Below are 20999 nucleotides of genomic sequence, written 5' to 3'. Positions count from 1 at the left end.
AAAACTTGAAATGGGGAGGGCAAATGGGGAGAGTATATGCCAAAATTTTAACTTTTCAATAAATGCATTAGGGGAGTGGTATTAGTTGCATGGATTCCTGTTTAATCTATTGCTTTGCTTTGGGGATTTTGACAGAATCTGCATTTAAAAATACTCTGAAACTATTATATAAGTATATGATGTGGCAGAAAGCAAAAAAATAATCATGACATATTCTATCATTCACTATGGCCTTGAGAACCAGCATTACTACTGTGGAAGGAAGGAAACAGAAATATAAACTAGGGAAAAAAAAGAAATATAAACTAGAGAAATTTAACACCCCAAAGTACTTAATATGAATGAGAAGTAAAAGTACAAACTCATAAACAATTTTAGATTCAGAAGAAAAAAGTTATTTCCTAGTCTGTACACTAAAAAAGCCCAGAAATAATGAACAATCTAGTAGCTACAACATCCTTACTGCCAGACTGCGATGTTGAAACACCATTTTCTATGAAAAGAAACTTACTGTAGATATGACTGATTCCAGATCTATCACAGAATATGTACAAGAGGAGCCTGAAACATTCTGTTACACCAAACAGGAGGTTAACTATTTAAGATTATTGGGACTCTGTGTGTACTCAGGAGCTAAATGTAAAGGGGCTCCATACTGGCCAAAGACCCAAAAAATAATAACAGTTGACCCTGAACAACCCAGCAGTTAGGGGCACCAATCCACATGCAGTTAAAAATACCCATATAACTTTTGGCTCAGTAAAAGCCTAATTACTAATAGCCTACTACTGACTGGAAGGAAGCTTAACAATGACATAAATACTTGATTAACACATATATTGTATATCATATGCATTATATACTATATTCTTACAGTAAAATAAGCTAGAGAAAAAAATATTACTAAAAAAATTATAAGGAAAACACACTTACAGAACTGTACTGTACTTAGCAAAAACAAACAAACAAACAAACAAAACTCATTAGTGGATCCACACAGTTCAAACCCATGTTGTTCAAGGGTCAACTATACTAGTTAGTTGCTTTTGTAGAAAAACAGGGAACAAACTCCTTTTCTTCAAAACTGATAAAAGCAATCAAGCACTTGTCTTTCCTGTATGAACTGTACTACTATGTAACCCTAAGACAGGAAAGGGGAACTATGTCTTTATAGAAGTAGTTCAGCTAATAAATGAAGAATTTTTTAAAAACTTGTGGAGCCAGATATGAAAATGGTTTTGTGTGTTTAGTATTTACAGGTAGACACAAAATCCCTGTGCATGCGAGTTAGAAGTTATCTGTGCATTCCCTTTCATTCTTAGCACAAAAATACTCCTCCAGTGTTTGTTTTGGACATCTTCCAGGTTAATAGCTAGATGCTGAATATGCTGAAGCAGGATCACTGTTGTTTCATATTTTCAACATTTTTATGATAGTGAAAATTTGTCTACAATTTCATGCATAGGGGCTCTGCTTAACAATGGCTTCATGTGTACATGTACTCACACCAAATACTCTTTGACTCCAAAGAGTGAAAATTTGGACAAGTTCCATTACCTCTGGGTCTCAATATCCAGTTTTGTCATCTTAAAAATGGAATCAGCAAGGCTTTCTTTATTAACAATTTCTGGAACCAATCCCTGAGAAGGTAATATGATTCAGTTCAAATACTGCCAGAATTTAGAACACATTGGATTTTTCTGTATTAGCTACCACGAGATCTCATTTGCAAATAATGTGCCGTATTACAAACATTAATAGGGCAAATATAGTACTTATAAACCAGACTACATTTATTTTTGGTTTTTAAAATTACACAATATCATTTTATGCCTTCACTTTTCACACCTATTGCTTTGCTTTGGGGATTTTGACAGGACCTGTCAAAATCCCCAAATCAGAATTAAATTTAAATTTAATTTAAAAATACTCCATATTGGGGCACCTGCGTGGCTCTGCCTTTGGCTCAGGTCATGATCCCAGTGGCCTGGGATCAAGCCCTACCTTGGGCTCCCTGCTCTGTGGGAAGCCTGCTTCTCTCTCCTCCTGCTTCTCTCCTCCCACTTCCCCTGCCTAATCTCCTCTTTTGATGTTTCTCTCTGTCAAATAAATAAATAAAATCTTAAAAAAAAAAAAAAGAATACTCCATATTAAGGACTAGTGAAAAAGTAAATACAGTATTAAAAATGTTTATGTGAATCATCCAAAAGTGAAGAACCAAGATCTGTCTTTATTTCTTAAGTTTCTATTGCACACCTGTTTATATAGAATGTCCCCTATTAGCTAAACTAAAATAGGATGCATAATTTGAAAAACAAACGGGTGTTTTCCTCCTCTTCACAAACCAGAAACAGCTTTTATTTGTGCAATTACAAAAGTAATGTTTCTCAGCTCATTAAAAAAGACACAACAAAGTAAAAATCACTTATAAATACCACACAAGAAAATCACTCACCATGTTGGTATATTTGACTTTAGTTACTCTAGTTAACTGTCGAGTTTTTAATGTATGTTTAAACAAAATTAGAATAATCTATATGTGTTGATAGCTTACCTTTATTTAATTCATAAAACATCATGCATTTAAGTTTTTATCAAAATATCGGTCCACATCACTATTTATTTATTTATTTATTATTCAGGACTACTGCAATAGGGGAGTAATCAGGCTTAACTTCAAATTCAGCAAAGACAGCTGGGGATTTATGGCCATTGAGCAGGGTGAGGGAATCAGTGGATGGAAAATTATTGAGGCACATTATTATTTTTAATAGGTGCATAGTATCTGAATGCAATGTAATTTATTTAACAATTCTCACTGATGAACACTTATACTCTTTCCAAATTTTGTTAGTGACAATTTTTACATATACATTTGCATACTTACCTGATTACTGAAAAGCTTCATTTGTGAGTATATTAGCATGTTAAGCCACATAGCTATAAGATTTTCATTTAATTATTTAGCAAATCATCTTTATTGAAGGGAATAAAGTTATATAAACAGGTGTCATTCCAGAAAATACAGGCTTATATATGCCAAAGCAAATACTGTCAGATACCAAGGGAGTAAAAAGGATAATTAAGATTAAAATGGTTTGTGATGGCATGACTTTTTAATCTAGGGGAAGTCCGGCTATATGCACGAGGAATGAATGCAGCAAAAGAGGGAGAATCACATGTTAACTAAGCATGGAATGAGTAGTTGAATCTAAATGGAGAGCAATCCTAACTTAAAGCAATTATTTTGTGCTCAAACAGGTAACTAAAAATGACAGAAAATAAATGTTATACTGTTGACCCAAAGGCAGTACCCAAATACTTTTGGCTTAGTAATAATGCATGACATTCTTACAGCACTTAATACAATACCCTTATAATAGTCCTGTGAAAATTACAGATGAGATAACTAAGTTTCAAGAAAGGAAAGGAGAATCACAGGAATTAAGTCATTATTATGTCTAGCAGATACGTCATACTTCATTTCTATAGAATGTAAGCTCTAGAAGGACAAGAACTTTGTCTTACTGTTCACTGACTCCCTAACCACAAAGAAGTGTGGATTCAGTAAATGTGTGTTGAATAAAGGTATCCCCATTTTAGAGATGAGAAAATTGAAGTTCCAAAAAATAGTTACATATGCAAGGTCACACAACTATTAAATTAAGGTTCAAAACCAAATTCAGTATTCTTTCTTTAACTATAATGTCTGAAACAGTTTGGCTATTAGCTGAAATTTGGAGATCATTTTATAACACTTAACTCAATGTTATCAAAGTAATTGTTTTGAATGTATAATTTGTACTCATCACTAAATTTTAATTAAGTCAGAAATAGGAAGAAAATGGAATTGCCTTAAAAGGACTAGGTTAGCTAATACTCCAGATGTGTAATGACAGTTTGAAAAGCTTTAATTTACTATTTGAAGTGAGGCAAAAGAGGGATAGAACTCTGAATTTTTTATTAGGTTTAAATTTTAAAATAATGTAGTAAAAAAAAGGAAAATTCTACACATATATCTCCCATATGAGGGAAAAAAATAGAGGACTATTTTAAGTGCTATTGTGCAGACGGATACTGCAAATTACACATGAGTTATCCATTCATTAAAGTAGACACAGGATGGCCTTTTTTGAAGTTGTAGACCACAATTTAGTTCAAGTTACTAAGAAATTCTTGAAAACAATCAAAATGCTTTTCTTCAAAAAACAAAAACCCAACAACGAAAATATCTATACTAATTGGCCCCAATTAGTATGAAACAGTAACGTTAATACTAAGTAAATAGCAATGCAAAGCATTAAAACAGTGAGATTGCATCCCTCTGTGAAAGTCCAAAACATATCAATAATTCAATAAATATACAGTTTAAGAAGCTAAAACGTAGTTTACTTTTCTGCTTGCTGACATTATTTTTCCAGAATATATAGTAGCTAGTCATACATATCAATCCTTTTGAACATAAACCAAACTCCTAGTATGAAAATATTTGAATATTTGTAAAATTCAGTTCTCTTAGAAGTCCACTGAAATAAATGATCCATAAAATAATATCCTCAACAAAAAACATAGAAAGCAATAATGTCCTAGATCCATTTTAAGACCAAGCTTTTCCTCAAGGAAAACTCTTGCCAACTTTTTAAAGTGTTTTATCAATCCAAATGCTCACCTGGCAAAAATAAAATGTAAAGAGGATAAAAATTCTGGAGTTTGGTTAGAATTTACTCTCATATTTTCCCATTCACCGTTTAAGAATAATGAAAGTCAATAAGCAATGTCTTCTTTTGCCTATCTTAGTAGGAAAATACATCCAGAGGAACCTTCAGTCAAAACCCTGAGTTATAAGAATTTGGTAGTAATCTAGAAGAAGAGGGGAGTTTCAGATAGGAGAATAGGAGAAATTTAGGGATAAATTTTTAAAATTTCATTTTAACCAATAGTTTCAATTTCTTTCTACACTAAATATTTTCTCAGGACTTAAACAAATGTTCTAGATCTTTCCCTCCCCTAAATCCTTATATTATTCCATTAAACATCTTCTGAGAACATTCTGTGTAAAACACACTTTGCTAAGCATTTGAGCATAACTTTATTTCAGCTAATGCTTACCTCAGCCCTGTGATAAAATCTTCATTTCACACATAACATTTCACCCCTCATAACTCACACAAAAAATGACTTAGAGATGTTAAGTAACTTGTCCCTGGTTATAAAACCGTTAGAGGCAAAGTCTGCATCTGAACTAAGATTTTCTGACCACACCACAACTGTACCCTATCACTTTACTTGGTAATCACAGAACTGCCTTTGCAAGACATTGTACTATTAATTTTCACTGTTATTTTTCTTAATTTTTTTCTATGTTCATGTCTTTAAGAGCAACAACTGTATTGTGCTTTGATATCTTACAGTACCCTTTAGCAGACTGATTCAAATTGTTTATATGATAGGGATGCCTGGCTGGTTCAGTCAATAGAGCACAGGACTCTTCATCTCAGGGTTGTGAGTTCAAGCTATGTTGGGCATAGAGCTTAGTTAAGAAAAAAAACACTGAGGGGCGCCTGGGTGGCTCAGTGGGTTAAAGCCTCTGCCTTTGGCTCAGGTCATGATCCCAGGGTCCTGGGATAGAGCCCCACATCGGGCTCTCTGCTCTTCAGGAAGCCTGCTTCCACCTCTCTCTCTGTCTGCCTGCCTCTCTGCCTACTTGTGATCTCTGCCTGTTAAATAAATAAATAAAATCTTTAAAAGAAAAAAAAAAAAAAAGAAAAGAAAAAAGAAAAAAAAAACACTGAAAGAATAAAATTTCTCAATGAATCATTAACAATAAAAACAACAAATTGTTTATATAAGAATAACAAGCCACAAGTTTAAAGCTTCTCAGAGCCTCACATTTGTTAAATAGAAATGATACCCCCAAAATTGAGTGCTTACTGTTAAACGCATTCCATGTATTAAGTCCTTTAACTCTTACAACAGCCCCATGATATCGGTACATTACTGCCCCATTTTGCAGATGAAAGAACCAAAGGCTACAGAGGTTATGCCCAAGATTAAGGTTACAGCTAGAAAGTGAGAAGATAGGATTCAAAAGCCAAAGTATTCCATCTGTTAAAACTGTCCCTCTAGTACTAGATAATGGTTAAAATGAAATCATGCAGTCATATAGTATGCAAATTTTAACTCTGCACAATGGTTTCTCGAATATAACACCAAAAGCACAGGCTTAAAAGCAAAAACAGACAAATGAAACTACATGAAGCTTAACAACTTCTGTACATCAAGGACACAACCAGCAGAATGAAAGACTTCCTACAGAATGGGTGAAAAAATGTGCAAATCATATATCTGATATATACTTAAAATATATAAAGGACTCCTACAACTCAACCACAAAATAAATAATCCAATTAAAAATGGGCAAGGGTGCCTGGGTGGCTCAATCCGTTAAACATCTAAAAAACTTTTGGTGAGGATGTGAAAAAACTAACTCTTGTGCACACTGTTGGTGGGAATGTAAAATGGTGCAACTGGTATGGAAAACAGTACAGTAGTTCCTCAAATATTTAAAAATAGAACTGCCAATATGATCTCGCAATCCCATTTCTGGGTATGTATCTCAAAGAACTGAAAGCAGAAGAAACTTGCAATCTGATACTTGCACACCCACGTTCACAGCAGCATTATTCACAATAGCCACAATATAAAAACAACCTTAATGTCTACTGGCAGATGAATGAAAATGTTGGGGGGTGTGTGTGTGCGTGCGTGTAAAATGAAATATTATATAGCCTTAAAAAAGAAAATCATATCACATGCTACAACATGTACTTAATGGACATTATGCTAAGTGAAATAAACCAGTCAAAAAAGACAAACACTGTATGATTTCACTTACAGAACATATTTAAAGTAGTAGAATTTTAAAAATAAAGAACAGTGTTGCCAAGGCTGGCAGGCAGGGAAAATGGGGAGTTGTTTTGTTGGTATAGAATTTCAGCTCTAGAAGATGAAAAATTCCAGAGATCTATTACACAACAGTATAAAAATGGTTAATACTATTGAAACAAATGCTTAAAAATGATTTAGTAAATTTTGTTACATATTTGTGCCACATTTTTAAAAAGTATTAACTCCTTTCTTTCCTTTCACTTCCTTTTCCTGTCCTCTCTGGTACAGTATTCAACAGCAGTGTAACAAAAATGATAGAGAAAGCAAAGAATACAAGCGGTTCAACAATATAAAAAAAATTGAGAAAACAATAAAACAGCCTCACGTTATTAACTTATTAATTTTCTTAACCTAGAAATACCTTGAACCTCGAGTGAAATAGTATTCTATTAGCAAGACAATACAGCATGATGGTTAAAGGCTCTTTGCAGCTGGAAAGCTCAAGTACTACTCTGACTTTGGTACTAATTACTCTGCGATCTTCGGTAAAATATTTTTATTCATTCACTCACTGATTCATTCATTCATTTATTCATTCATTCATCAAAAAATGTTTACACATGGGTAAACCTGGTTAAACAGAGGACTGTTCTGAGGAGTAAATGAAATATTTTATACAAAACACTAGGCACAAGGCCCGGCACTTAAGTGCTCAGTAAATGTTGGCTATTATTACTTTAAAGCCTACAGAGCAGGACCTGAACAGGGCGAATAAGTCAGTCCAGCATGGTATTCCTTAGTGATTTGCCTGATTTATCAATAATTATGGTGTTATCAAATAGTATCAGTCAGATACTATTTAGGAAATCATTGCTGACTCTATCATTCTTGCCAAATTTGTGCTCCTCTCTTCTAAAAAAACAAACAACCAAAAAACAAAACAAACAAAAAAGCTCTACCAGGGAAAAGCAATGTCATCTCAGGTATTCGAAATGTTTGCTCTGGGAATAGGGTTCTAGCCCAGAGGTGGTGGAACGGAGACCTGTACCTGAGCCACCAGAGTTCCCCATTCCTCTCACTTCCTTAGGGGCCTAGGCCTTATTTGAGGATTAGGATGCGGTGGGAGGGGGCCACACAACCGAACAGCCATTTATAAAGCCCCATTCAGGTAAGACGGGGTCAGAGGAATCTCCTGGCAGAATGACAGCTAGACCTTTACAAAACGGACCCGAGCACCGGCAACACTCGTCTGTCAGCTGAGAGCCGGCATCTGGAAGGCAAGCTAGTGCAGAGGGAATCTCGGGCAGCCCACCCCAGGCCCAGCCCGGGGCAGTTGGGGCCGGGGCGGGGGTGTGTCGGGATGTTCCTCCCGGGGCGCTGCGGCGGGGTCTGGCAGGCCGGGGGTGCCGCCGGTTCCCGGAGGGGCGATGGTGGGGGCGGGGGCGGGCTACGCGGCGGTCTGGGGACCCGGCAGGTAGGGAAGGGACACTGAGGGCCTCACCGCGGGCCGAGGGCAGTGGGTAGAGCTTCTCCGCCTTTTGCAGGAAGCGCTGGGCCTTCTCACGGTTGCCGGCGTTGAGGGCCTCCCGGGCGATCTCCACACATTTCTCCGCCTCATCCCGGTTCCCCTCCATGGCTCGCGCTTTCTTCCGTTTCCCCCGGTAGCGCAGCTACGGAGGGGGTGGGGGTGGGGAAACGGACGCCCGGCCGCGGCGGAGGCCAGCCGACCCGGGGTGGGGGCGTGCGGTGGTGAGCGGGGAGGAGAGCAGGGCACCGTGGCGGCGGCGGCGGCCCGGGCGGACTGGCGGGCTCACAGCTCCGCCTCCTCACGGCGGCCTCCCCGCCCCCCGCGGGCCCCTACGGCGCGAGCCTCATCCCTCCGGGCCCCTGGACCGAGCTCCCGGGCCTGGGAGTCGGAGCCGACTCCGCTGTCAGGGCGCGGCGCCGACACGCTCGGAGCCAACCAACGCCGGAGACGGGGGGGTGGGGGGGAGTAGGCGGGCGATACCAGCCCGGCTGCCCGCCGGGGGATTCCGTCGAGGTGGGGACCGGGCCTCCAGCCTTCGCAGCGCCGTGCCCCGTGACCTCCCAGTGCAGCCAGCGCAGGCGGGAGCCCGCCTTCCGGGCGGCCGGAGCAACGGAAGGGGGCTGGGGACGCTCGTTTACGGGAAAAATCCCAGGGATCAAAGGGCCGCCTCTAGGCCCCCTCAGCCTTGGGAGGTTTCGGTCAGGTGAGTACCGCGCTGTCAGTCCCAAGGAAGTGCTTCCGGCACAGGTGTTCAGAAGCTCATTAGAGCGCCGTTTGACCCTAACCACAGTATCGTTTTATAGCCTAACTACGGTATTGTTTTATTTCCGTTTTATTTCAGCTACACACCATTGTCCTGATTCATATTCCATTAAATTGCTTCTCGGTACATCCACAAGATATGAACACTTTATTTGCAGTTTGCAAATTATTCCGGTGAAAAGCCCTAATCCAAATCCTTTATGACCAAAACAAGAAGGCACCACCTTTTCTTAAAGTATTACCATCACAGAAAATGACTTGTTGGATTTTTCCTTTCCCCCATTTTCATGGCATTTCCTCGTGATCTTTGTCATGTTGGGTCTCCTTGGTGGGGCGAAAGGGAACACTTATTGCTTGGTAATGTCTTCCAAATTTAACAGATTAGGACAGGAACTTCACAAAGCAAGTGTCAAAATGATCCACTCAACCCAACCAAAAAATACTCATTTTTTCACCATGTTCAATCAAGCTATTGTCAGCATGCAAATATGTAACTCAGGACTTGCAAATAAATACTGACACTCTTCTGGAAAATGGGAAGAGCATGAAGCCCCCCCAAGATGTTAACTGAAAAATTTAGTTCAAGTAGACTTCAAAACACTGTAGCACACGAAAAACTATTATCTCCAAAGTCTAAACTTACACTTCCCTCTGTGGAGGTAGCTATAATGCCCTCTTCCTCCCCAAATCCACCACAGCAGTAGCCTACCAGTGTGATGCTATCACACAGCAGACACTGCCAACAAACTGAGATGGCCAAGCTTAGCCTAAGAAACAGCAATTTGCCCCATTGCAGCTCCTGCCAACGTTTTAAAATTTTTAATAGCTCATTACATAACATTAAAAAAAATTACACGTGGGTCTGCTGACTTGGTTGTACCAAGTTCAATTTCAAGAGAATAAATAGACTTATGTTAACTGCTGTATGAGATCCCTACTCAAAAGAAAGGAATTCCCATTACAATCAAGCAAATTTAAAACACAAAGAGTTTGGGATATGACCTTTATTGAGCTTATCCACTGGAGTGGAAATAATGTCTGTACAAAACCAAATGTTTGTTACTATAACTTCTGCATCACAATTAAAATCCAAACAGTTTTTTAAAAACAGTCAACTCAATCAAAACCCACTACTTCAGAATCAATAGCTTCTTTGAAGCCACAGTAACACTTAAATATGGTTAAGACTCGAATGCAGAAATTTGGTTGGTTGGAAAGCTAATTAAACTTCCAACTTGCTCAAATAGAATTACAAAAAGGCAAAATTGTGTTTTTCACAGAGATACAGTCCACTGGAATCACCAACACTGGACAGCTGTTAAGAGTATTTAGAGTCCTGAGATAATAAGGAATCCAGGCATCCTTTAAACAGTCTTCTGTTGTCCTTTCTTCCCAATCAGAGATTTGTGGATGTGTGGAATGACACCTAGGAGAGGAACAAGGATTAATACTACTTTTTAATATATATAAACATCACATAAAACATAAAACTAAGACAGTTTAATGTTCAACTTGGAAAAGGTCTTTAAATGCAAAGCTCAAGTATGTAAATATTAAGTTATGTACACAAATCAAATTTCATAATGCAACCACACTTAAGATCCGTGAAAACAGGTCTTCTTCTGTACTAAAAAATAGCGAGCTACAAAATTTTTTCTACGAAGGAATAAAATTTTAGTATTTACATACCACCACCAGCAATTGTAGCCTTGATGAGAGAGTCCAATTCTTCATCTCCACGAATAGCAAGTTGCAAGTGACGAGGGGTAATACGCTTTACCTTCAGGTCTTTTGATGCATTTCCTGCCAATTCAAGTACCTACAAGGCAGATTCTAATCAATCTCCTTCCAACTTTCCTTAAAGCGGAAGCCCAGAGAGTAGAATCAAATCTTCATGAGGGTAAATCTACCAAATGATGTCTTCCCCTACTACCTGAATGGCAACACATGCAAAAGGGGGCACGCAATTTTATTTCCAAGAGCAGCAAACTCAACGAAGCTCAATAGGATTCCTTAATGAACACCAGCCCCCTCTAGCGTTCTCAGAAGCTTCTAGCCGCGTTTAGGGCCTGGGAGTTTTTCTTGCATCACTTTTCTCCTTCCCTCTCGCCGCTTCCCCCAACCCCCCCAAAACCTTTTCCAGATTATAGGCGTACACCCATTTACCTCTGCGGTGAGATACTCCAGGATGGCTGCGCTGTACACAGCGGCAGTCGCGCCCACACGTCCATGACTGGTCGTCCTAGATTTCAGGTGTCGATGAATACGGCCCACCGGGAACTTAATTTTAAGCACACAAACATAAATGCACAAAGATGTTAGAGTCAAAGCTGGTAATATTACACGCGCGCCAAACCAAGGGGCATATACGCTGGTGCAGCAACGCGCCCCAGCATCGACACACGTGATCGCCCCCCCCCTCCGATATTTATCGTATCGGCAAACCAAGTCGCGACACCGCATCACCCACGCAAGGACGAAACGCCCATCTAGAGCGATTATAAACACGAAAAGCGGTGGAAAGAAAAACGCCACAATTCCCAGACTGCACGAACAACCACTGACCTGTAAGCCGGCTCTCTGTGAGCGGGAAACCGCCTTTGTCTTGGCCTTTCCGGAGTCCTTCCCAGCCTTACCACCAGCCTGCGGCGCGCACACGCCCGCGAGCGAAGGAGGAATGGGGAATATAGGATTACCAGAGCGGCGCGCCCCTCCCCCACCACGGCGCGGCCCAGACGCGAGCGCGGCCCGGTGCCCAGCCGGGGTCTCCGGCCAGCCGCGCGCTGCAAGGGCGACCCCGCCCGCCCGCCCCCCGCAGCGCGCCCGCCGCGGCCGCGCGCCTCCGTCCGCCCGCCGGCCCCCAGCCGCGCTGCGCGCGCCACCCAACCGTCGCCGCCCGCCGCGAGATCGGAGGCTGCTCCGCTCGCCGCCGACAAAACACCTCCCCCCGCTCTTCCAAATCCTGTCTCCGCGCGTTCCCAACCGTCGCCACTTCACCCCCATCTCCCGTGTGTAACGGGTTTTTCTCCCATCGGCAAAAACCCGCGAAGTCTTCGAGCGCCTCCGCGAAGTTTACCATTTCGAATTCTGCTGAAGCTCAAACAAGCAAGGCAGAGAAAGGACTAGTCAGCCAGCCAGCGAGATCCCACCGCCTACTCCTTCGTCGCACCGCGATTCAAACTGCGCTGTCTCCCGCCTTCCCCGCTCCCTTTATACTGCTGAATGTTCCCTCATCCGGGAACTCGGATTGCTCATCCCACCAATGGCTGCCACCCGCCCTCGGGACGCGTCCTTGAGGCCTCAGCCAATGAACAAGCGAAGAATAGGGCAGAGGGGCGGGCACTCCGCAGCTCCAGCCGCTATTGGGGCGTGGGGAAGGAGGTGGGGGGAGGGCGGAGGGATGGGAACTGAGGAGAAGAAGGGCACGGCGGCGGGAGGGAAGAAACAGAGCGAGCTACGCTGCGGGAGCGAGGAGACCCGCCGGCTGTGGTCACGTGTTTGGGAGGAGGAGCTGAGAGGCTGGCTAGGGGAGGGGCACGCGGTGGCGCCCGCGGTCTCCCAGTCTGATCCCGGGGGCTGCGTGTTGTGGCCTCGGAATCTAGCTAGCCCTCCTTCCCCTAACCCCACCGCTCTATCACTCCGACCAGAGTGCTTGGAAGGCCGAGACCCGCTCGCTGGCCCACAGCCTTTTTCTTTTTTTTTTTTTTTTTTGCTGGGACCCGGGGCACCTTCTTCCCCGCCGCCCTCTCCATCCCCAGCGTCTCTTCTGGTCTGACAGGTGGCGCGTTCGCGTCGAGTGAGAATGGTTCACTCCTCGGTGAACCACAGGCTTAACAGAGATTTCGCGTCTTCCCCGTAGGCAAATCCCCAGCCGCCGAATGATCGCGATCCGCTGCTCCCACGTCATCTTTAGCTGTATCTCCCACATTTTCTTTCCTCGCCACTTTTGACGCCACTCGAGAGGTCCACGGGAACAAACGGTGGAGCAAAGTCACCTCTCTGGTCACAAAAGACCTTTTGCTCTACGCGCGGAGGGCTCGGGGTGAGGCTGTATTCCCTAATCAAATCATAAACCGTATTTTTCTGGAGACTACATATCAATGGGTTGTACATACAGCCTGGTATCTAAAGTTGATTTAGTGAAACCTGAAAGCCATTATGTGTCAACTTTTCTATACAAGACATTTTGTTACATGACAAATGTTCGATAAATGTCAGTGGGGTAACTCCTAACATGATTCACAGACAGTTACAGATGGTCCATGTAATCAATTGCAAATGGTGGGCTTAAAAAATAGTCCTGTACACAGAGTACTATCATAATGCCAGCTACTTAGCCTTCCAACTAATAGATTAATAACACCTGTGTGCATCTCCAGATGCTTGTGGTGATGTAAATCTTTCATAATTATAGTTATTACACTATAACAGTGTTTCCGACATGAAGTAATTTTGAAATATGTATTAAGTACATTAAAGTTTCAGTTTGAAAGATTTTATCAAATTAGAGGAATTCTCCATTTCTGGAAGATAAATTCTAGAGAAGAGATCCCCAACAATTTTAATACTAAGGTTTTTTTATCGCTTCCCCCACCCCCCGGAACTGAGGAATTATTCATGATGTCATCAATAGAAGAATCAATCAGTTCCCCCACCGAACTGATACAATGACAGTAAAAGCTGTGGGGCCTGATGTAATAGTTAACCTAGGCTCCACTGGGCCTTTTTGATAAACAACTCACAAGCCAACATTAATACCTTTTCCAGTTTAGAGACTATGTTCTCTTTGTTACGAGGTCCAACTAAAGGAATTCACTGTTGCCTCACTGAATAGAGTTTAACAGAACGAGCTCAGGAACAGGTAGAAATAGATTCTGCTCTTCTTTCTCACTGTTGTCATACTAACTTTTGGAACTTCTAGTTCTAAGAAAAGGGTATAGTATCACCTATTTTCACATGGTTGTTGAAAGAGTAAAGGAGAGGGCATTCAATGTACCCTCTAGCATATGATTGTTACACAATAAGCACTCAATCATAACTACGATTATCTTCTACCCTGGATGCTGGGGAGGGGTGAAATAAAGTATTTTTGATTCCTAAATATTTTTTCCTGTCCGGTACATTGTCTTCCATTGACTTGAAAGTGGCAAGCCTAAAAACTGCCTAAGTATACACAACCAAGGCATCCATCCTCCAAACTAAAATCCTAAATTGGTTTAATACCTTCCATGGTTTTCCTCTTCCTTCTGATAACAGGACAACATCAGTTTCTTCATTTTCCCAGCAGTTTTGTGATTACCTACTCTTTTTGCTTCTCTGGAAAATGCATGCTACAAATATGTTAATATTTTTGGATCATCTCTCCTGTACTTGTGTGTATACTACTACATGTATATAATGTGTAGAGCCAAAGCTATATAATTATTTTGTTCAGTGCCATATCCAATGGCTATTTAAGTCCTCTTTTGCCATAAAAGTCTACATATGAAGTAGATGACCTCACTATTATTGATTCTCTCCTTAATGGTCTTATCCTAACTCAGCCAAAGTTTCTATGACCAGTTATTACCTCCTCTCAAACACTAGCCTGTATGTTAACTACTGTTGTTTTTTACTTTTTATGGTGAGAATTTGAGACTGTTACATTTGGGAATCTCAAATTTCTGAATAACATTTTGCTTTAAACACCTATTTTTAAGCAAATACAAACAAATTATTTCAAAAGGTATCAGCCTAGGGCGCCTGGGTGGCTCAGTGGGTTAAAGCCTCTGCCTTCAGCTCAGGTCATGATCCCGGGGTCCTGGGATTGAGCGCCGCATCGGGCTCTCTGCTCATCCCTTCCTCTCTCTCTGCCTGCCTCTCTGCCTACTTGTGATCTCTGCCTGTCAAATAAATAAATAAAATCTTAAAAAAAAAAAAAGGTATCAGCCTAGATAGATAATGGCAGAATTCTTCTTTTTAGGAAATCCACATTAGAATCCTAGTTCTCACTACCTAGTACATCCAGGAAAGAATGTGCCTTCAAGGACTCTGAGTTCCCATGTGATATAATACAACATACTGACCTAGAGTTAAATAAAAACAAAAACAAGAAAAATGGAATGAGTCTGGGTAGCACTCACTTGTTATACAGCCTGAAGTAATTTAAACTCTAAGCCACAGTTTCTTCATATAGGGATTCATAGCATCAGAAAAACCAACCTCATAGAATTGTGAAGGGATTTCATGAAGTATAAAGAATATGGGGGAGGGGGGCACCTAAGTGGCTCAGTTGGATGAGCAGCCAACTTTGGTTTCAGCCCAGGTCTTCATCTCTGGATCCTGGGATTTGCCCCTGCATTAGGCTCCGCCCTCAGCTGGGGAGTCTGCTTGTGGATTCTCTCTCTCTGTCTCCTGCTGCCGCTCTCCCTGCTTGAGCATGATCTCTCTCTCACTAATAAATCTTTAAAAAGAACATATGGAATAATGTATTAACATTTGTGGGACAAAGGCTATAGTCCTCCCTGAATTCATCATATAAAGATGATTACATTAAGAGAAACCTATGTGTTTACAGTGTTGATGAAACCAAGGCCATAGTTTTAAAGTCCCAATTGCCCAGTTATATACTTCCCATGACCACAGATTTCATACACTTAATTCAGAAGTTCAAAGTGTAGGTTACAAAGAAGATCAGCTGAAGCTACTCTACCCCAGTCCATGGCCATTTCAGGAAAAACAATTCAAAGGTCATGGGGGCCCAATATATCTTTTAATACAGTACTAAATTTGTTTTTTCTATACCTAACAGTCCTCAGAATGTTTGGAAACCTGCTTTTTCAAAGTAAAAAATTGAGGGTCTTTTTTTTTTTCTCATGTGTTTTCATTACCTATTATTGGTCTTTAAGATTTACTGAGTAGAGGGAGAGAGTCTATGTTTTGATCCTATTTTCCCAAATAAGATTTCACCTATATTAGTAGTTTATAACTTATCCCACCAGCTAAGTTATAAATACTGTGCCTCAAAACGCTTGATGCATAATCCCTCCCTAATAAAGAAATAGGTGTGATAAATGCCAGATTGGTGCTCCCAGCCTGTTAGGTAAACTAGAATACAGTCATTAAGTTGTACTGCATGCCAGGCAACATGCCAAGCAATCACAGTTGGGAGATAGGCTATGTGGAGCTTAGTTTCTTCCTTGATCTAGCTGAAAGGATTAGACAAGGAGGAAATTTAAACAATGCTCTAATCATTAAGACCCCATTAATAAGCCTGTTACAAAATAAGTTCCTGATTGGCTGCCAAATCAACATTTTCTCTAAAGGACAGAGACAAGTGTGAACTGGAGTGTTCAGAAGCGTTTATGTTTAAATGGACCCAGGGAGAATTTAACTAGACTGGCGGACTGGTGTAAAGAAGCAGCAGCTAGAAGGTTAGGTGCGGAAGAGATTCCTGGTCATATCCCTATATCTATTCTCCCAACTTCTTGAGGAATAGCACTTTCAATTTTTAGTGGGGCACTTGCTCATCAGAATATAAGTATATTCAGCCAGAAAAATAAGTTTTCACCAAAGGGTGTGAGCAGCAGTAGGCACACCATCCTGGAAATTTCCCTAAAAAAGACAAGCCCTTTTCTTCTTCTTGCAGACTGGAATGAAGATAGAGTTGGAAAGCCATTTTGGACCATGAAATGAACTTCAGAATATAAGTAACACACGAAGGAATAATGAGATAGAAAAAGCAAGTGGTAGTATGGAGTATCAAACCAGCCCTGGTTCTCTCTGAACTTTTACATCTGTTTTGTTCGAATCACTTTTATTTTGGATTGTCTGTCACTTGCAGTTCAACCTGATCTTAACCATTACAGTAAGTCAACAGCCTAAAACTTGGAGAAAGATAGCAGACTTTACCCTGAAGAACTGAGAAACCAATTAGTATTTCTGAGAAGGGAAGATACAGTGTTCATTGATTTTAAGATACTAATCTAGCATGAGGTATAAGGCAAATCATAAAAGGGAAAATTTCTGTTAGAAACCTGGCGAAGATGATATATGTCACCTAGATATAAAACCTAAAACCAGTCTAACACTGTAGCCAAGAGAAGGATGTAAAACATCTTGAAAGAAGAATCAATAAGATTTAGTAACTGACTGGGTATGACATTTAGGAAGGCATGGGAGGTGGACATAAATAAATGAAAGGGCTTCAAAGAAGATACCTAGATTTTTAGATTGGTGGTCTGGGATCTAAAGTAGCATCTAAAGAAATGGGGTGGTTTGTCTGGCTGGCTCAGTCACTGGAGCCTGCAACTCTTGGGGGGTTTGAGTGGATTTGAGTCCTGCCATTGGGTGTGGAGCCTACATAAAATAAAAAATTTAAAAAATAAAATTAAATAAAGAAATGGGGAAACCAAGAGGGTAGATGTGAATGGACAGAGAGAGGAAGAACTAATTTAGGAGAGTTATGAAATATTTAAGTTGACATTAGAGGAAATCAAGTGGAATTTTCAAGTAGGTGTGTTGGAAATAAGGGCAGGAGCTTGTGAAAAGAAAATTTTTCAAAGATATATCGCACAGAGTATACCTAACAAAAAATTTCGATAGTGATATCAGAACCATTAAAAGATAAACTGAGGTATATTAAAAGGTGTAAGAGTTTATAAGAACAAAAATTTATTGGAATTGGGCAACACCAAACCAGAAATAGTTAGGGGCCCTCCACTGACAGGAGCTGGGGAAAAAGACTTACATAGGAAGGTGTGGAAGCAGGATTGATTGATTGATTGGCTATAGCTTAAAGCTTAGTTGACTATTTGTCATTGGTTATCTTACTTTCTATTCATAACCTAGAGGCATTTACAGGCTTAGATTTTTAGGCTGCTGTGACATTAGAGCTACATCAGTGTAATGGCCTCCTTGTTTAGTTAATTGAACACCTCAGATGACAGCACCAAGGAAAACTGTGAATACAATTGAGAGCTAAAGAACAGCCAAAGGAAAAGACATAAAGAAGCGAAGTGTGTGTGGTGTCTCACTGGGCATAATGATTCCATACTAAACTAAAAAATTCCCCATAGGTACAATATCTAACAAGATGTTGTTCAAAACATTTCGACAAGTGTGGGAAATGAACATTAATCAGTTTTGGATCCTTACTATTCTGTTTACCAAATATAATGATGTTGCCAGAGATTCTGAGACTCAATCTGGTTTTATCTAAACTCTTGGCTGTTACTTAAATTTCTTATGCCCAATGTTACAAGGCACAGATAACTAAGACAAGCCCATTGGCTAACTTCTTATAAGTTTGAAATTCCACGTAGTTATCTTAGTATGAGAGGGAATCCAAATGCTATCTTCATCCTGAAGAGGAAAATGAAACACTACAAAAAAAAGACAGAAGTCTAAGGCCAAGAAATTTATACTCCATACTCCTCCACAAACTCAATACCTTGGGAAAAACCGTATGAAAGGGGTGGCAATCACATCCATTGTTAAAACTTTGTAGAGTTAAGTGTGACCCCACGGTCCTCTCAATTGGATGTAAATGGTTCAAGAGAAACATCTAAAGTCTTTTCCAGACCCTTAGATTTTCCCATCTTTCTTTTGTGTATTGGGGCAGTTGAGGGGTGAGAGCAGTTTAAAACTGTTTATTAGCACTGAACAATCCAGGGAAAGCTAACTAATACAGCTAACTATCTGAGAATCATCTTGTTAGCTATTATAATTGCTTTAAGGATATTTCTGAATGAAAAACCTCTCAGGAGAGAATTTAATTAGTGCCTTTGACCATACGTACCTGTTACTTTAACTGTCTTAAACGAAATATGTAAACTTTAACTAAACAACAGTGTTTAAGGCATCAGTGTTATTCTTTCTGGATGAATTCTGTTTTCCTTGTCTTCTAGTGTCCTGATGTTTCATGATATAGTCATTTATTTCTTCAATAAGCCTTCTCTACTACTCAGAATCTCAGCAGGAAATGGTCTGAGACAATCTCTTCCTCCATTAATAGATTAATCCAACAACTCTAGGCAAGAGCTGTCCAGGTCATTTATCATATTTCACCACAGGATATGGAAATTTACATGCTGGCTCTTTGTTTAGATTTTTATTTCCTATTTTAAAATTAAAACAGTGTACTCATCTTAAGTCTCAAAAATGAAACAAGTCACCTTTTCTGCAAAAGAAGCTGACAATTCAGGAATTTTACAAAATATGTAAGGAGAGGGAAAAGTCTGGCAAATCAGTGTTATTATATATTATTATAATGTAGAAGTACTTGTGTCACATCACTGATTTTATAATATAGTAGAACTTCTAATCTGCAGAAAGGGTTTGTTCTAATTAATAACTGTTATGAATTACAGAGCACTTGAAGATAAATGTGGTATCTTGAAGATAAATACTTAAATAGATAAATATAAATATATAAGAAATTTATAATACTTTCACATATGAATATATATAACACTCCAAGTAGCTGCTAAACATATTGCCTAGGAAAAATACCAGATTTGTTTTAAAAAAAATTTCTAGGGCGACTGTGTGGCTCAGTGGGTTAAGCCTCTGCCTTCGGCTTGAGTCATGATCTCAGGGTCCTGGGATAGAGTTCTGCATCGGGCTTTCTGCTCAGCGGGGAGCCTGCTTCCTCCTCTCTCTCTCTGCCTGCCTCTCTGCCTGCTTGTGATCTCTGTCTGTCAAATAAATAAATAAAATCTTAAAAAAAAAATTTCTAGGGATGCCTGGTTGGCTTAGTCCTTAAGCGTCTGCCTTTGGCTCAGGTCATGATAAGGGTCCTGTGATCAAGCCTCCCATTGGGCTCCCTGCTCAGTGGGGAGCCTGCTTCTCCCTCTCCCACTTGCCCTGCTTGTGTTCTCTCTCTTAGTCTCTCTCTCTACCTCTGTCAAATAAATAAATAAATTTTTTTTAAAAATTCTATAATAACTTTAATTATGTGTAAATATACCAAAGCTCAAGAACTTTTAAAATATGTATTTGAAAATTTCTGTATCTTGTGTTCTCTATTAAGTTGGTTTATGAACATTCTATATGGATAAGTCAAGCTATAATTCAATTTCCAATGACATCGAAAATTTCAGATGAACAGGATCTGAAATATGGAGGCTCTACTCTTGGTTGGTTGCCTGCGGTAATTTGATTGACCCCAAAGACTGCAGGACATGACTTGAAACCACTTCTACAAAGCAACACATTTTTAATCAGACTGCATATTTTGGAGGTGGCCAAATGTCTCCATGTCACTTCTAGGTACTGAAATTTTACCTTGAATGATAGCTCATGTAAAAATACAGACATTTGTAAGATTGCACCTGTCATAAGCTCCCTTGTTCCATTTGCTGCACACACTTCAAAAGGCTGTCTTGAAAGGACACAGCACCTTTTCACTGACATGATCTTTATATGGGTTTTAGAGTTGTATATAGACATTTGAGTAAATACACTGAAGAATGTGAAGTAGGTAATCAGAGCCCAGAATGGCAGAGACTGGCTCATTGTGCACCAAACCCATTTCTTCTTCCTGAACATTCCTCTAGAACTCCTGCTTCCTTGCCAGGAGGGGTGGCCATGTGATCGATTCTTGTCCAGGTGTGGAAATGGAATGTGTCATTTCTACAGCAAGCCTTTTAAATAGTGAGTGTGCCTTCTCCACTCTCCTTTTCTGCATTTGAGCGTTGTACACAAAGCAGGAGACTCCAAAGAGAGGATTTTAGATTCTCAAGATTGATCATACAAAAGACTACTTGCCAACTAGAAATACCAAATCAACAATTTTATTGTATTGTTACCACAATTTTGTTGTTTATCGGAGCAGTTAGCC

General features: G+C 40.2%; 2 protein-coding genes across 3 annotated transcripts in view; both read right to left on the bottom strand.

The window, feature by feature from the left end:
• LOC111155219 (DnaJ heat shock protein family (Hsp40) member B14) overlaps nucleotides 1-8670 on the bottom strand; it is a 56010-nt gene extending 47340 nt beyond the window's left edge. For both annotated transcript variants that reach the window (XM_022515344.1, XM_022515335.1), the window contains exon 1: nucleotides 8390-8670. In XM_022515344.1, coding sequence (XP_022371052.1) covers nucleotides 8390-8522 — 133 coding nt within the window. In that variant the 5' untranslated portion in view covers nucleotides 8523-8670. The remainder of the gene's footprint in view (nucleotides 1-8389) is intronic.
• Nucleotides 8671-10167: 1497 nt separating this feature from the next.
• LOC111155058 (histone H2A.Z) lies at nucleotides 10168-12600 on the bottom strand. Its single transcript, XM_022515088.1, has 5 exons — nucleotides 12255-12600; nucleotides 11744-11821; nucleotides 11345-11458; nucleotides 10868-10997; nucleotides 10168-10604 (listed from the first exon to the last, which is right to left on the bottom strand). Exons 1-5 carry the CDS (start codon nucleotides 12255-12257, stop codon nucleotides 10543-10545), a joined length of 387 nt encoding a protein of 128 aa, XP_022370796.1. The 5' UTR covers nucleotides 12258-12600; the 3' UTR covers nucleotides 10168-10542.
• Nucleotides 12601-20999: the final 8399 nt, after the last annotated feature.

The sequence above is a fragment of the Enhydra lutris genome, unplaced genomic scaffold (assembly GCF_002288905.1).
Source record: "Enhydra lutris kenyoni isolate GAN:26980312 unplaced genomic scaffold, ASM228890v2 scaffoldscaffold3, whole genome shotgun sequence".
Taxonomy (NCBI): domain Eukaryota; kingdom Metazoa; phylum Chordata; class Mammalia; order Carnivora; family Mustelidae; genus Enhydra; species Enhydra lutris.
This window is presented reverse-complemented; position numbering and strand designations above follow the sequence as displayed.